The 15,581-nt window shown below is 49.4% G+C and overlaps 7 protein-coding genes across 7 annotated transcripts; 2 read left to right on the forward strand and 5 right to left on the reverse strand.

The window, feature by feature from the left end:
- Positions 1-1,345: 1,345 nt before the first annotated feature.
- AKAW2_70238S (endo 1,5-alpha-arabinase) lies at positions 1,346-2,822 on the forward strand (the record flags this gene model as incomplete). Its single annotated transcript, XM_041682797.1, has 7 exons — positions 1,346-1,555; positions 1,607-2,142; positions 2,195-2,382; positions 2,433-2,461; positions 2,512-2,573; positions 2,627-2,712; positions 2,791-2,822. The coding sequence occupies 7 exons, from the start codon at positions 1,346-1,348 to the stop codon at positions 2,820-2,822; spliced, it is 1,143 nt and encodes a 380-aa protein (XP_041547122.1).
- Positions 2,823-3,048: 226 nt separating this feature from the next.
- On the reverse strand, positions 3,049-3,909 carry AKAW2_70239A (SDR family NAD(P)-dependent oxidoreductase; the record flags this gene model as incomplete). Its single annotated transcript, XM_041682798.1, has 2 exons — positions 3,049-3,238; positions 3,332-3,909. The coding sequence occupies 2 exons, from the start codon at positions 3,907-3,909 to the stop codon at positions 3,049-3,051; spliced, it is 768 nt and encodes a 255-aa protein (XP_041547123.1).
- Positions 3,910-4,477: 568 nt separating this feature from the next.
- AKAW2_70240A (uncharacterized protein) lies at positions 4,478-6,022 on the reverse strand (the record flags this gene model as incomplete). Its single annotated transcript, XM_041682799.1, has 5 exons — positions 4,478-4,671; positions 4,762-4,924; positions 4,984-5,291; positions 5,353-5,684; positions 5,739-6,022. The coding sequence occupies 5 exons, from the start codon at positions 6,020-6,022 to the stop codon at positions 4,478-4,480; spliced, it is 1,281 nt and encodes a 426-aa protein (XP_041547124.1).
- Positions 6,023-6,538: 516 nt separating this feature from the next.
- Positions 6,539-7,589, forward strand: AKAW2_70241S (uncharacterized protein; the record flags this gene model as incomplete). Its single annotated transcript, XM_041682801.1, has 3 exons — positions 6,539-6,941; positions 7,015-7,298; positions 7,398-7,589. 3 exons carry the CDS (start codon positions 6,539-6,541, stop codon positions 7,587-7,589), a joined length of 879 nt encoding a protein of 292 aa, XP_041547125.1.
- An 896-nt stretch (positions 7,590-8,485) lies between these two features.
- AKAW2_70242A (4-hydroxybenzoate octaprenyltransferase) lies at positions 8,486-9,488 on the reverse strand (the record flags this gene model as incomplete). Its single annotated transcript, XM_041682802.1, has 2 exons — positions 8,486-9,182; positions 9,241-9,488. 2 exons carry the CDS (start codon positions 9,486-9,488, stop codon positions 8,486-8,488), a joined length of 945 nt encoding a protein of 314 aa, XP_041547126.1.
- A 1,022-nt stretch (positions 9,489-10,510) lies between these two features.
- On the reverse strand, positions 10,511-13,159 carry AKAW2_70243A (glycoside hydrolase family 95 protein; the record flags this gene model as incomplete). The annotated part of the gene is made up of 6 exons (XM_041682803.1): positions 10,511-11,302; positions 11,349-11,580; positions 11,637-12,503; positions 12,551-12,807; positions 12,875-12,957; positions 13,018-13,159. 6 exons carry the CDS (start codon positions 13,157-13,159, stop codon positions 10,511-10,513), a joined length of 2,373 nt encoding a protein of 790 aa, XP_041547127.1.
- Positions 13,160-13,675: 516 nt separating this feature from the next.
- AKAW2_70244A (uncharacterized protein) lies at positions 13,676-15,296 on the reverse strand (the record flags this gene model as incomplete). The annotated part of the gene is made up of 4 exons (XM_041682804.1): positions 13,676-14,020; positions 14,079-14,447; positions 14,500-15,082; positions 15,163-15,296. The coding sequence occupies 4 exons, from the start codon at positions 15,294-15,296 to the stop codon at positions 13,676-13,678; spliced, it is 1,431 nt and encodes a 476-aa protein (XP_041547128.1).
- Positions 15,297-15,581: the final 285 nt, after the last annotated feature.

A 15,581-nucleotide genomic window follows, 5' to 3' on the forward strand; every position in this document is an offset into this window, starting at 1 on the left:
TTAACAACTAATATAGACTCGTTCCCCTTACTGTGAACTGAGATGGTTGGTTTTATGTCCCGCCTCAATTCTTATCTACGGACGAACGGCTATCACATGGGTGGGCAGTAAACTGTGAGTGGCTGATGCTCTGTAGTTACACCCCGCTGTGTATATGAAATGCAGGCTGACAGCGCCAGATGCAGCGGGGTTTTCAACGCCTCTCTTGCGGGGCCATTTCTCGAAAGTGTCAAGCGGAAAAATGCAGTTTTGATGCGCTGTGGGGGAGGGACATTGACTCTTGCCTGGACTGATATCATGACAGAGGCTGTCACTTTGTCAGACAATGACTTCAGGCAGGATTGAATGTAACATGCAATGCAACAATACAATCATCCCGTCCGAGTAGATCCACACCGCATTGATCCAAGTAAGAACCGAAATCATGAGCAGAAGCAGAATTTTCTAGCGTCATGCACTCAAGGGTTCAAATACGAGATAGAAAGAGAGACTATATTTTAGGCAGGCATATTACCTTAGCGGCTGTGGTATCCTCCGTTCGATCTATACGGTATTGACGGTATGAAGACCGTCTCAATGCAGGGTCGTGACCAGCTATGGGTGATCCGGATCTGCAGGGTTCTGACCAATTTGAGCAGTTGATTGGCTAGAGGGTAAACATCAGGCGGGTACGGGTATTACAGCCGGTGCGAGCGGTAACGGTATTTCGTGTAAAAGCTTGACTGTGGCCTATTCTTGGAACGATTGCCGTCATGGAGACAATCTAGATTTCTCGCCAACTTTGTCGCTGGTGACGTGCTTCGTGATTATCCCCTCTTCTGCTATCTATCTACTACTACTAATAATCTCGCTTTATTAGATAGGAATCCTCGCCATGATGGTCGTTCATTTTCAATCAGATCTCAGGCAGTTAATCTTACTCCCACAGCCTCGTGGGCCAAATCTTAGCGGCCTTTCTGTGCGTCTGCGCTGTCATACAGCTAAGCCTTGTTGGCCCCGTTAGTCCCTTGACTAGCTTCACTTCCGGTCTCTCTCACTGCCAATCATGCTGCTCACGGCACGCTGCCTGGTCTAGCTCTGCGTCCCTATCTGCCTTGTCCTCAATTCCAACACCCTCATCCTTAATGGGGCCGGATCGCTCCGGCCCCATTCCCCTGGATCCTTGTCATTGATATATCCCGATGAGATCCCCTCTGCTGGATGCTGACCCATCATTTCAGTCATTCATGTCAGTTCTGCTCTACTAGTACTACTACTCTTTTCTGTGAATTTTTGAGGACTATTCTCCTCGCGCCACTCCTTTTTTGCAGAGATTTCGTTCCACAGCATCATGAAGAGCATCACAATGCTGCCATCTGTGATTTCCGTCTTATTTTTCCTGCTCTATGCAGTGAACGCTGTTCCGCTGGCGCCCCGGGAGAGCGCGCTCGCCGGGATCGACACCAAGTCATTCTCTAAGACCAAAGATTATCCTCTTCCCAATCTGGGCAACATCGTCGCCCATGACCCTAATGTCGTTCAACATGACGGCTATTTCTACTTGTACAAAGGTGGTGTGCACATCCCGATTCACAGAGCCCGCTCCCTCAGTGGGCCTTGGTAACAGGTCGGCACTGTCCTGGACGAGTCCAGCGTGATCCAGAAGCAAAACCGCTCTCGTCCTTGGGCGCCTACGACCATTCAGCACGACAACCGTTTCTACTGCTTCTACGCGATTAGCGAGAATGGCAGTCGCGACAGCGCCATTGGAGTCGCCTCTTCGGACACTCCCACCGGTGGAAACTGGACGGATCATGGCGCTGTTGTCAACACCGGCAACGGAGACCTGTCGGACATCTATCCCTACTCAGTCTCCAATGCGATTGACGGCGCATTTATCACCGATCAAGAGACTGGACAGTCTCACCTACTTTACGGGAGCTACTGGCATGGCATCTTCTCGGTGCCATTGGCTGATGATCTCCTCTCCGTCAAAACCCCGAAGACCCCGAACGCGACCAACCTGGCCTACATTCCAGACGCCAAGTCGAAGCCTATCGAGGGCTCTTTCATGACTTACAAGGAGCCTTACTACTATCTGTGGTTCAGCCACGGCAAGTGCTGCCACTTTGATATTCACGCTTTTCCGCCCATGGGAGACGAGTATGTGCACCCAATCTTCTATGGAGAAATTGATAGCTAACAATCACAACAGGTACAGCATTCGAGTCGGCAGATCTAAGAGCGCGACAGGTCCTTTCGTGGACAAGGATGGCCATGATACCCTCAAGGGAGGCGGTACCATCGTCTACGGATCCAACCATGGAGTTGTCTATGCCCCCGGTGGTGTGGGCGTGTTGATCAACAACGGCAGCGACGCGGATGTCTTGTATTACCATTATCGTACGTTTGCGGTCCACAATGGTTGAGGAATTAGCTAACAGAACTTGCAGTCAACACTACATCTGGTTTCGCACAGGGCGTGAGTCTAATCCTAACCTTTCCACTGATAACGATACTAACGCTATATAGGACGCGCACTTGGGATGGAACTATCTGCACTATGTAAATGGATGGCCAGTGGCTGTCGAGGGGTATGTTAATGCCAACGGCAAATAACGCTCAGGCACTAAAGGTGGAAAATCAGTAAATCTAGCATAAACGCTACATCAACCGAAAGCAGTGGTCGGGCTATCCAACCGAACCACTCGCTCAATTCACTAGCGCTTCTGTGTATGTGCTGTCTAATCTTGATACTGCTCCCTATCCACTATACTGGCAACAAACTCATTGTTCTATTCGTTGCGCTAGTCATTGGTGCATTCCTTTGGCTCTACAGTTGAATCTACGCCTCTTCTAGCGTCCACCGATGTCCGCCAAGTCGTCTCGCACTGCCTGTTCCTGGCCAAAATGGGGCCAAATCTCAGGGTCCGATCCTGCAGGAACCAACATGGGGCCAACGCATTGCTCAATTGGTATATCTGAAACCAACATGTTGGTTCGAACTCCTCTTATGGAGCAGCTAACTGCACAGACACGATCCATTCACGCCACAAACATTCAGCAGGATCATGGGTCCCATCCACCATCCACATTGAGGGCCGTGCCCGTTGTATACGACGAGGCATCACTGAGCAAAAACAGCACAGAACGAGCAACTTCATCAGGCGTCCCTACTCGCGGCATCACCGTCGGCGTGGGAGTGAACCCTCCCTGGATGGCCGTGGCCCTATCCAACAACGGTGTCTGAATCGACCCACTACACACCCGTCAGCATCACCACCAACAAGCCCCCAAACCAGGGTAGCGAAGAAGCGAAATGAAGGTATCAGAAAAAGGGAGCAACACTCACGGCGCAACACAATTAACCCTAATATCCGGCCCCACTTCCTTAGCCACACTCCTGGTCAACCCAACAACCCCATGCTTAGTGGCCGAATACGCAGCATGCAACGCAAAGCCCCTCAGACCCTGAATACTCGCCGCATTGACTATACTCCCTGTCTTACTCGTCCCCTGAATCGATCTTATCTGGGCCCGCATGCAATACATCACCCCAGACAAATTCACCCTCAACAACATATCCCACTCCGTATCATCCTGCTCCAACAACGAGCCCGTACCATGCTTACTCCCAATCATGCCAGCCATATTTGCTGCGCCATCGAGCCGACCAAAATGGCGGACCGTGGCATCGATCCACTCTTCCACCGACGAGCGGGATCCAACATCCACGACTCGGGTGAGAACATTCTCATCGGTGGCGTTGGGGAGCTGGGCCCGTGCATGCTGTAGCGCAGAGTCAGATATATCTGCCAGGGAGAGACGAGCTCCTTGGGCGTGCAGTTGGCGTGCCACGGCCAGGCCGATGCCTGCGAGGCCGGTTATGGTGTAGACTTTGTCTTTGAATGATGATGATGATGACGACATTATGCTGTTATGATTTGTTGATATGTTTTGGATATGATTGTAGCTGATAATATGCTTTGTTCTCAATTATGTATTGATTCAGTTCAGTTTGATTTCCGAATTATGTGATGGATGGTATACTTGACCTACCCCGCATCGGCATCCACGAAGAAGAAGAGGGGGCGTTTATATACCCGTTTCGGAATGACAGACTCGGGGATACTCCGATCCGGGGATAATGATGAACACATGATAGATCTAGAATTAGAAGCTAGGGTTACATGGATAGATCAATGGCAGATGATAGTGTGGATCAAATCAGCGTGCCAAATCGGCTAAATGGGTAAATGCGATCATGACGGCTACTACTACTACTACTTGAAAAAGGAAGTACTTCGACAACAGTAAAGCAGCAGCTTATTCCATAAGAATCATAAGAAGTACCGTGATAATCTAGTAGTGCTATTAATAGTAGTTACCGAGTGAGTCAATATGTATTACAATATCCACAAGAACAAAGTATCCCTTAGGATTGGTACAATAACAATTGCTAAACCTCTAGAGATGTGGTGTAATATCTAACCAAATACTACGAATGTGAAGTCGAGTTCAACCACGGATCATCCAGTAGGCCCCTAGCCGTCTTCCTCCTCTCAGGGTCCCATTGCAACATTGATCGGATGAACTGGAGGAACAGTTCCTGGTTTTTTGCGCTAAGATTCTCCTCGATCTCCTCGAGTGAGGTTGCAGGGATGGTGACTCCGCCTGCGGCTAGCCATTTGCCTATAGATTATTAGCTCATCCCCTATAGTAGATTTTCGTACCAAGAGGAGGACAGATAGGGGCCCGAGGGAAGAGGTAGGAGAGACTAACCGTCATCTGTAAACACATTCCGAGTCTCCCGACTTCGCTCGATAAATGACGACGGTGGCAGACCAAGAAACCCCACCATTTCAGCTACATGGTGCGATGGCGAGTAATCCCCGTCTTCGTCGAGGGCATTGAATAGATGCTTGTTTTCCAACAGATCCCATATCTGTGGAGATTGATAAGTTTGAAACTGATGTAGATAGATGTTAGTAGGGATATGCTTACCATGACGCCAAGATTCCATATATCGGCACTATACCCCCATTCCATATCGAAGAGCACCTCTGGTGCCTTGTAGATGTTCGGTTGGATGATTCCCTGATGAGATGGTCCGATCCTCGCCTGTCCCAGATCGCAGAGTACAGGCTGGCCCCAGAGCATGTCTCTGGGAAGGCGTAGCTTTCGAGATGTGTAGATTGAACGGGTGCTGTCTATGGTTTTCTTGAGGGTTGGGGTTTGTTGTTCGGATATTTCGAAATCTGTGAGAATCGAGGGATCATCTATGCTGAGCATGATGTTTGAGGGTTTGATATCTGTGTTATTGTGTGTTATTGTTGATGATTTGATCAGCTGGTTGAGAATAGGGAAATGTACCGGTATGAACAATACTCGCTTCCCTATGAAGAAAGTCAAGTGCTTGGAGGATACATTTCAGGGTTTCTTTGAGTAGGAATTCGCTCAGTCTTCGGGAGCTGGAGAGTAATCGCAGCTTATGCAAAGACATATGCATTGGTGGGTGCGCTAAGCATGGATATGTGCCGTCTGGAGTTGTGATGTCGAAGGTATCATATAAGCCACGTATATAGGAACCTCCTATATGAGAAGAGTTTATCTTGCTTAAGTGGCTGTATATTCTCAGTTCCCCTGATAATGTTTTCGATGAATGATTCTTGGTTAGGATCTTGACAGCCACATATCTCTGTTCACTTTACAGAGGTAGGTCAGTACTAGAGGACATTGTGTAGACTGAGTGGGCGTACCTTTTCTCATGGCATAGCCACACAGTCGAGTATGAGCCATAGCGAAGCTTTCCTACTACTCTGTATCTTGAGTTTAGAAGTTCGCCAATGTGTACGGGATAAAATTGGTCTGGTTTGTAGAATGGAAGCTTCTCTTCTTCAAGGAGCTCCTCGGGCTTAGTAGCAAATGCTCGAGAGCGTATTGCACGCTTGCAATTGAAGACACTTGCTTGTGATGAGATGAGCTTGTTATACTTGATGAGTGATAAACCACTCCTGATTGTTGAAAAGTACTTTTGTGTCATTGCAAGGATCAAAGAGAGTACGAGGTAGTTGTCAAACGCAAGTCTGCCGGAGCGCGGCTCTAATGGGAGATGCGCCACGTGCGGGAGGTGGAATGCAATGCAAGGCGGAGGATAATCTCTCCTTGCTTCGAGCAATGCACTCTAAACGCTCACTCACCCCGCGCTCTCTTACATGAGGAACCTAAGATTGTTCTATGGAAGATGCTAGTTGGATGTTTTGGTATCTGCAATGTGGACTACTGGGTTAGGGCGTTTCGCAACGATATGGGCTGCGAAAGCGGTATCCTTCTGCTAGTGCCTATTTATGGCACATCTTCAGCACTCTTTCCCTTGGCTAATTGACATAACCGGACAAACCCTCTCCTCTTCATCTACCTGTGGACCTGTCCATCATAAACTAACGCTCTTATCATCAAGGACTTATCCCTTCTCTCAGTAAGGACGAGTATCTGCTATACTTCCATCCTTGTTGTCATCTTGACAGAGAAAGACAAGATTTCTATCGTCATCATCAGAATGCCCCCTTCAAACCAAAGAAGCTTCGAGCTCAGTATCAGAGTCACTCGAACCCAGGGCAACGAATCTGAGCTCCAAGCATCGCCCACCACTCCCCAGCAACTTTTGCAGCTGGTTAGACGCCGTATAGTCGAAGCTGAGGGGCCCGAGTATTTCGAATACCAACAGGTCTCGCTTGAAGCCGGGTCCTTGGTGGTACGAAGCTTCTCCAGGGATGGCAATGTGGAACAAGCGAACCCAACCTTGAGCTACAATACACTAGACAGGGTGCTCTCGGTGACCATGTCAAGCATGACCCACGGCAGCGCGTTTCTTTGGGGAGTAACCGAAATGATTGACAGCCTTAGCCAAGGATACTTCACCAGGAACGAGTTCAGATATCTAATGATGGGTGGGAATGACGGTAGGAAATCCGATTATCATATCCATTCTTAAGTGATAAACTGGATATCACTAATAAATCTACATGCATGCAGGATTCTTCAGCTTTCCCGCGCCGTGGGCCGCCGGCAGCTATAAAGAACCCGATTTCCACATTATCCACCCTAACACATTGCTACCTACAGTGGTTATTGAATGCGGATACTACAATGAAAGCAATACCAAGCTGCAATGTGATAAAGATCTTTGGATGCTGGGCGGAGCACCGCATGTCAATGTCGTTATCCTGATAAAGTGGGATAAAGAGGCGGATAGTGACCGCGTATCTGGGTGGATCGAATTGCATCGCCGCGGGGATAATGGTGCCGCTATACGGAAGGTAAGTGTCATTGATTCTGGTTTCATTCTAAGTGATCATAAGTCACATATCTCATTCGCTGTCTATCCAATGAGTGAATACACCTAATTGACTCCATAGGACATCTTCCCAGCTCCCGCTCCTGGAACGCCTTGGGAGAGCGAGAGCATCACCCTGTATAGAAGCGACTTTTATTCGGGAGGCGAAGTACCACCTGGAAGGAATAGAAACGATATCTGGCTATGGAGCTTGGACCGTCTGAGAGACATTGCAGGGCAGAGAATGGACATTGAGGGACTTGTTCCAGCTTAGCAGCTTGGGATTTTGACCTGCAGCGGTGCATGGGTAAGGCGACGCGAGGAGGCTCTCGTCCGAGTACTCTAACGCTACAGATCATTCCCATCTCATGTCTATTCGTCTATATTTGCTTTACAAATGATATGACACGCATAACTAGCACTAAGAGCGCCCGTAGTGCTCATCCTCTGGATATAGTATAGAAGTAGACTCTATTCCCAGTGCCACCTCCAGAAACACCCCCAGGAACACGTCCCCAACATCTCACCTTGTTCAGAAGCGATCTGTACCCCGGAGGTATTGTGCCAGCTGGTCGAAACGCTAACGACATCTGGTTGTGGAGCTTAGATAGCCTCAGGGAACATGCCAGATTTTCAATGAGAATGGAGGGTCTTGTGGAAAGCCTGGGTTGACGCTCTGCAATTTGATTGAATCAACAATATCCTAATATAGCCAAACATCTCAAACGGGAGCAAGCAAGGGACGTCAATTTTTGGGTAACCTACCGGATACGATGGGAAGGATATGGTCCAGAATATGACAAGTACCTAAAAGAGGACAAATGGGCGCTGCTGCCTTTATAAAGGAGTTATCAGACGCGAAAAGCAACCAAGGCAATCATAAAAGTCCTCACCTGTACCTCATCTTGCGCTCACCCACCATTCAGTCGCGCCTCACCATAAATTTAGAAGGCATGAGTGTTCTGTGGCTGTGAGAACCCACCAGATATTTGGAAGTCTAGATATCCTCAACAAGGATTTTGTACCAGCTTTATTATAAAGAGGAACGTGTTGAGAGTCCTGACGGAATGAAGACAACATAGTGAGGTGTACAGGATTATATTCAGGCAATGCACATTGATCTTTAATGACGAGTAACAGTTTATTTTGAGAGGCTCAAGCTGTAACCCCTCAGAAAAAGTATGCTTGAAGATAACCTTCCACAAGCGTAACTACCGTAAGGTAAAAGCCAGCTTTAATGTTAAACTTAAACACACGTCCCCCAGATGCGCAGTCACTAAGATCCAAGAGAGATATGCTCCGTATCATACTTGCCACCCATACCCCGATACCAAAGATCCAGTAGAATAGAGAGCGGTTACTCAGAAAAGCAGCCGCCACGAAGAATGCGCTACAAATAATCGCAGCGAGGGCAAGAAACACCCGAACACGCTGTCCAAGGAACACCGCAAGCGACTGGACTCCGCACTTCGCATCGTCAACCATATCTTGGACAGCGTAGGCAGTATCGAGGAAAATAATCCAGCAAACAGTTGCGCCGAACAGAGCCAGAACTGACCCATTGAATTCGATATCTCCTTTCACGGAAACATAGCCTGGCATCACACCACTGGCAATAGAGAGGCCCACCACAAGCTGAGGGAAGGGCATGATGCGCTTCATAAAGGGATAGATCAAGCCCAGTAGCCACGCAGGTGTGGTGCACAGAGTTGCTTGAGGTCCTAGTGTATACCACGTGGTCCCTAGGGTGAGAAGTATCCAGCAAAGGAAGAAGAAAGTAGCTTCTTTGACAGAGACGAGCCCAGACGGGAGTGGTCTGCTTTTGCATCGTTCGACTTGTCTATCATATTCGACATCACAGATATCGCTGCTCAAATCATTTAATAGCTGCTTGTATAGCACATACTGAAGAGGGATCTGCTCACTTCCAAGTACAAAACGCGGCATGAGAGACCGTCGCACTTGCCCAGATGCCGAACAGAACCCAGGCAAGTGACCATCCATCCGTCCTCCCTGACTTCGCACCAATACTGGCTCCCCATACAGCTGGGAAGACAGACAGCCATGTCTCGTGGGTATGGAGACGACCCATTTCCCAAATAGCGCGGATGCGCTTGCGTGTGTGGTCATCCAGCATATCGGTCTCGGGGATCAGTTTTCCTGCGACATCCATGATGGATCGTTCACGATGTCACGTAGAGTGAAAGAACGCGGATAGTATGATAATAAGCACAGCTACCGTTTGAATGAATGGGTTTAATATAACTTGTCATGGTCATCTGTTAGCGAGTTAATTTATGTAGTAGGGGACGGTGTGGGGTATCTCTTTTGCCCGAGTAGATACTCCGGTAGATCATCCATGCCCTGCTTATGCCTGCATCTAGATCATACTACGTATATTATTTAAACCTTACCAGGCTAGCAAGACTAAGCTCAGCGCTTACAGCGCTGCAGATCCGACGGGCCCGTACGGCATGTCAGATAGTAGTATGGATATGAAGTGGAGTGATGTATTGCTTTTTCCTGTCTTTACAAATATGATTGTATGTTTCTCACGCTAACTTGGCATCTTAGGGAAGAAGGAAAAAAAAAAAAAAAGAGCTTCCCCTCCCCTCCATCATATTTCTACCCAGGTGATTCTCCCCGGTCAGCGTATTTAGCGAGACTTCGCATGATAGCCAGGATATGCTCTCCCAACGAGCCCCCATCCAAAAAGAATTGCCCTTATCGCAATCTTGACAGTGAGGGAATCCCCCAACTTCCCCTCACGCCCGCATGCAGCTTATCCTGCAAGATACCTGGCACTGGTAACTGGCGACTACAACTTATTGGCTCACCTCTGCAGTAGGCTCTCTACCCCTGCACTGCTGATGAAAGTGGGGATAACCTACAAGCCTGGTTGGCGCGAAGATGCTAGTCCATGGTGGTGATCCTTACTTGTCTTGTGGAGAGTGGTCCTAGTTTCCTGTTATGGCTATTGTGCCATGTCCCGTACTTGATCAAGATACAAGTGGAAGCAATCTACACGTGGCTGAGCGGCTGGGTGTTGTTACTAGGTGCTTCTCAAGTGGTTATGGTTTGATTAGAGAAAGAGGGGTCCTCATAAATCATACTATATAGCAGAGTATTCATGGTTGACACCAGCTAGACCAGCGCCCAGCTACTATCACCCTGGCAGTATAGAAGCAGAAGGTCTCACAATGATGAACAGTCAATCGCCTTACCACCCGCAACATAGAACTCCACGCGAGAGGCATCGCTCCCCCTCGCAGAAAGATCCGTATTGCATGAATCGACAAGTCCATTATCATCCCAACTGAAACTGACGACACCACCACCCCGTAATCTCAATCCATCAACACTCCCACCTCCCCACGCCGCTGGAATAGCCGGTCCAAGCAGCACAGCCTGCGTCTTACCGGCACGAGCATCAGCATTGGAACGGTCCAAATCCCTAATAAGCATCTGAACCATCGCTCCCACAAGCCCGAAGTTGGCATCGATCTGGAACGGTGGTGATCCAGAGTACATGTCGAATCCGTTTTCGGCAAAGTTATCTTGAATTGCAAGCGAAAGTTCGGAGTACGCTTCGTCTGTAACATTGAGGAGTGCCCAGCAAGCACTGCGCCATACCTTGGCCCAGCCGGTGTTGGAGTCTTCGACGCCGGTGCCACGGGAGTAGAGGGTTGTTTCGACGGCGTCGGTGATGGTTTTGTTAGATCCATGCACGGAGGAGATGACGTAGCCTGGGTACCAGCCGTAGAGGTTGGAGAGGTGGCGGTGGGTGTCGTTTTTAACGTCAATGTCGAGCTTCCATTCTTGGATTTGGCCCCATGAGCCGATGTGGATGCCTGGGTCTAGGGTGGACAATTTGGACGTGATAGCGTTCTTGAAGGAGGTGTCGTCGTCACCAGAGGCGGTCCAACCTTGCAGGACGTGGCCGAATACTTCCCAGATTAGTTGTTGGTAGTGGGTGCAGCCGAAGGTCTGGGGCGTTAGCTGGGTGTCTGCTAAGGGTTCGTTGCGCACTTACTGTCGGTCCATGCTCCGGTGAGTTGCAAGGGTTTACCACTAGAGTGCCGTCTTTGAAGTACTCATCTTTCACAAGCTGAGAGAGCCAGAATTGCGCTGCTCCTTTGAGAATGGGATAGCCCTTCTCGCGATACCAGGTACTGTCCTGGGAATAGTCGAAGTGGTCCCATACGTGATGTGACATCCAGGCATTTGTGGCAGGGTAGTCAGCCCACTGCGCGACATCTTTCATGCTGGTTTGATCAGTAATGCGACTTTCATGCCGTTAATGAGCTGCTGATGTACTCACGCTGTATGTCCAAATGTGTTCATCTCATCGTGCGTCACCCAGCCTTCCGAGGTGCCATACAACAACTCTGCTGTCTCTGCGCCTCGAGGCATCCATGTCTCAGCCATATATGTCCAGAGTGGCTCAGTCAGTTCACCTAACCCTGTTTGCTCAACGGCCCAGTGGTTCATCTGTAGGTTGATGTTGGCATGGTAGTCCCCGCTCCAGGCCGGAGAATAGGATTCTGTCCAGAGACCTTGCAAGTTAGGCGGCAGAGACCCTGGCCGCGAGCTTGATATGAAAAGGTACCGACCGTAGTCGAAGAGCAAATTCTCCACGTAGGGATCCCCGGGCTGGCTGTAAGACGACAGCAGCTCGGTAGTTGGACGGTCGGCTGAGCCATTGGGATCTGGGAGGGTTAATGTGAACTCGTTGAAGACGCCTTGGTAATCTTTGACGTGAGATGACTTGAGTGCAGAGTAAGTCTTTTTGGCAGCATTGGTAGCAGCTTGGAGTACTTTCGTGTACGGGTTTTCCCCTTTGAACGAAAAGCTAGCTTTTGAATTTCCGTTGGAGGCATCATAATTGGTGTCAGCAGCAAATACAAGGAACACCTCCTTTTCTCCCTCTGGTACTTTGATAGTTAATGAGGAGCAGAGATCAGATGCATTGCTTGACCCGGGAACGACAACAGTCACCCTGGCGTTGTAAATCATCCCGATAACGGGGTATGTCTGACCATATAGGCTGATGCTATTCCCATGGCAGCTGACATTCGGGGCCGGCGAGGTGAGCTGATTCTCGAGGCCAAATGTAATACCAGGCAGTGATGAATTCGAGCTGAGTTTGTAAACGCAAACATTATCTGGGTACGAGCAGAATGCTTCCCTGGTATCTGTCAACAATCGATCCATGGGACCGTTGAGGCTGCTTACCTTTCGATGTAAGTCTCGCCGGTGCTGAAATGATCCGAGTAAACAGCCGAACTCAGGTCCAAATTCCGACGGTATCCATCAATATCACTCAATTGGCCCATGTCGATGGTCAAGTTTGCCAACACCTGATACGAACCGTAGTACGGATACTCACCCAGCAGCGCAGAGACATTGCCTGTCCCATTCTGGAATATCCATTCCCTGATTCCAGGAAGTGCACCTGCTTTGGAAACGTTTGGATTTCCTCCTGAGTATGTCTATATCGCTCTCAGGATTTATTTAGCCTCGAAGGCTGTTGATGCGGGTTTTACACGCTCCACGCACCGGACTTTCAAAAGGCCCTCCGCGCCACAACGAGTCGACATTAAGATTAACAATCTCCTTGTCGTAGGAGCCCACAGGCATGGCTAATGAGCATTTTAGTATCCGACCGTAATAACCTTTCGAAGTCTGGTCAAAGTAACTACCTCCCAGTCGTCCATTTCCTAGAGGAAATGCAGTGCTTATGAAGCTACTGTAATCTCCCGGGGAATCAGACCATAACGACTTGGCTGCCGCAAAAGGCAAAGCCAATGCCCAAAGAGCCGCCGATGATCCAGAGATGAGCATTCTGCGTGAGCTGGCTGCTTGGATCGAAGGCTGAAGTGCAGCGGAGAAGGGAAAGGGGCCATTTTATCGCCGTTGTGGGTTGACCCAGCATAATATTTATGAGATGATCACACTGTCGAATGATGGGGAATTGGATGAAAACAATTATATTAGCTGCAGCTACCTACATTATAACCGAGGTGTACCGTGCCTCTATTGGAGGGATATCTCAGGAGGATAGGAATTGTCCGCAGTAGTCCCGTTAGCCTGCAGATCGGCGAAACCGGCTTCGGGTAGAATTGGTTGCATTTCGCAAGACTGGACCAGTATTCCACGAGAGGATGATGCGGGGAATCAGCTGGTCTGATTGTGATTGATTGATTAATTCGAGGGAGGATCAAAGAGATGTACGCTTGAAACGGAGTCGGGGACCATGTGACCCGGTCTATATAGCCTAAATATCACGTCTAAGCAATGAGCGCTATACTAGTGCCAAAATAGTCCGTAAATAAGAACCAAATACCAAATGAGCATCATCTACAATTTACTCTTCGCCGCCGCCTCGTTGGCCTTTTGCCACATCCGAATCCGGCGCTCATGCCCAGCATTGAACAAATCCAGCCACTCCTGTTCAAAGGGAGGTAGGACACGCCCCGGCTCGCCTGCCTTGGGGTTGCCCGCCAATTTACGCAGGGTCTCAAAATATTCCCGGAAGTCCGGATTGATGACGCTGAACCCAGGCCCATCGCCCTTCTTTGCAATCCGATCTTGTTCCCATTTCTGCTGCTCCTTCAAGGGTGGCAATTGGGCCTTGCCAGCCAGGACCCGCGCCGCAGCCACAGCCTGCCATTCGAAGATCTTGAAAGTCAATCCGGCGCCAACCTGGTTCGAATATTAGCTTGAATCGTTCGACACGAACAAGATGAGCATGAGTACATACCGCTCCCAAGAATGCCAGAGTTGGATCGTTCTGGTGGAAGACGTGCAGGTATAGATCCGGAATACGGTTGTTTCTGGTCGGGATATCCGGCAAGTAGGGCAATGCCCAGGTGAAACCCGTTCCGAAGATGATATAGTCCACATCCGAGACCGAGGTTCCATCTTCGAAGTACACCGTCCTCTGCCCATTTTCAATGGAGACGCGCGAAATGGGTGGTTTGCGATTGATTGACGGGTGTCTGAACGCGTAATCCCCAAAATAAGGATTATACCGACCTCGGACCACAGCGTGGATGGGGGATTGTGCAGAGCCGATCAGGCTGACTGCTGTATCTGCTGCTGACACAGAAGCTCCAACGGTGACGACTTTCTAAATGTTGTTAACACCGATTGTTGAATCTAGAGTCTAGATAGAACCATACCTTTCCGCGATAGCGTTCGGGACCACGATACTGCTTCGTGTGCAACACGCTCTCTGGGTCTTTGTCGATCCATTCTTTCAGGCCGGGGATAGAGGGGACATAAGGCACAGAAAAGTGCCCCGAGGCAACCACCAGTGCATCAAACGTCTCAATCCACCAGTAGTCATACCCACCCGGCTTGCCAGCCCGCCGCAAGACCAGTTCCCATTTACCGGTCTTAGGGTTTTTGACCGCACGTTCCACGGTCGTGTTGTATTCTACAAGATCTTGATAACCATTGCGGTTCAGAAGATCCTCAACATACTGCCGAATCACAGTGTGGTGACGGAAAGGGGTGTCTGGCCCATGCACCGCGATTGACATCTCCGAGCGGATTGTCGGAATTGACTCTTGGGAATACTCCATGGTCGCAACATCCACATTGGTATGCAAATTCGGGTAGATATGGGAGTCAGTAAAGCGATGCTGGGTCAATGCTGGTGTGAACGCAGGCAAATCGGATGGAACTGGGAGAGGAGCATCCGCTGTCCTTGTGGATAGCTTATCGACGTCCAAGGGCACCTGTTTCTCGTCTCGCGAAACCCTAGTGTCGATTAACTATCGGTTGCGTAAACCAGCAAAGGATTGCTCCCAAGACCTCTGGTAGCAGCTGTATAGACATACCAGCACCCACCGGCTTTTTCCTGTCTCTCAAATACGCGCACCCGGTCAAATGCTTTCTCCTGCATCAGGGCATCCACGGCAATGGCGCCCGCAGGCCCCGTGCCAATGACAGCCACGCTTTTGATTGGAGACATTTTGACGCAAGCTCTAACGCGTCGGTGGTATACAAACCGAATGTTCTATAGCTCCAGGAATTGCTCACCCTCAGGGTTGGTGGTTGAGGTTATCCTGGATTGCAAGGGGTCAGTTTCTGAATTGTTCTAGCCAGCTATCTTGATGCCAATCATAGCGCGGATGGCGTCAGCGGAGCCCAGTAATAAACCGACATGGGCGCGGGTGATCATCCAGCCCATTTCTATGCAGGAATATTGTACTCACAGAAGCTTCTGTCCCTAATCTATGTTCCTGCGGCTTATCAA

The sequence above is a fragment of the Aspergillus luchuensis genome, chromosome 7, assembly GCF_016861625.1.
Source record: "Aspergillus luchuensis IFO 4308 DNA, chromosome 7, nearly complete sequence".
Lineage (NCBI taxonomy): Eukaryota > Fungi > Ascomycota > Eurotiomycetes > Eurotiales > Aspergillaceae > Aspergillus > Aspergillus luchuensis.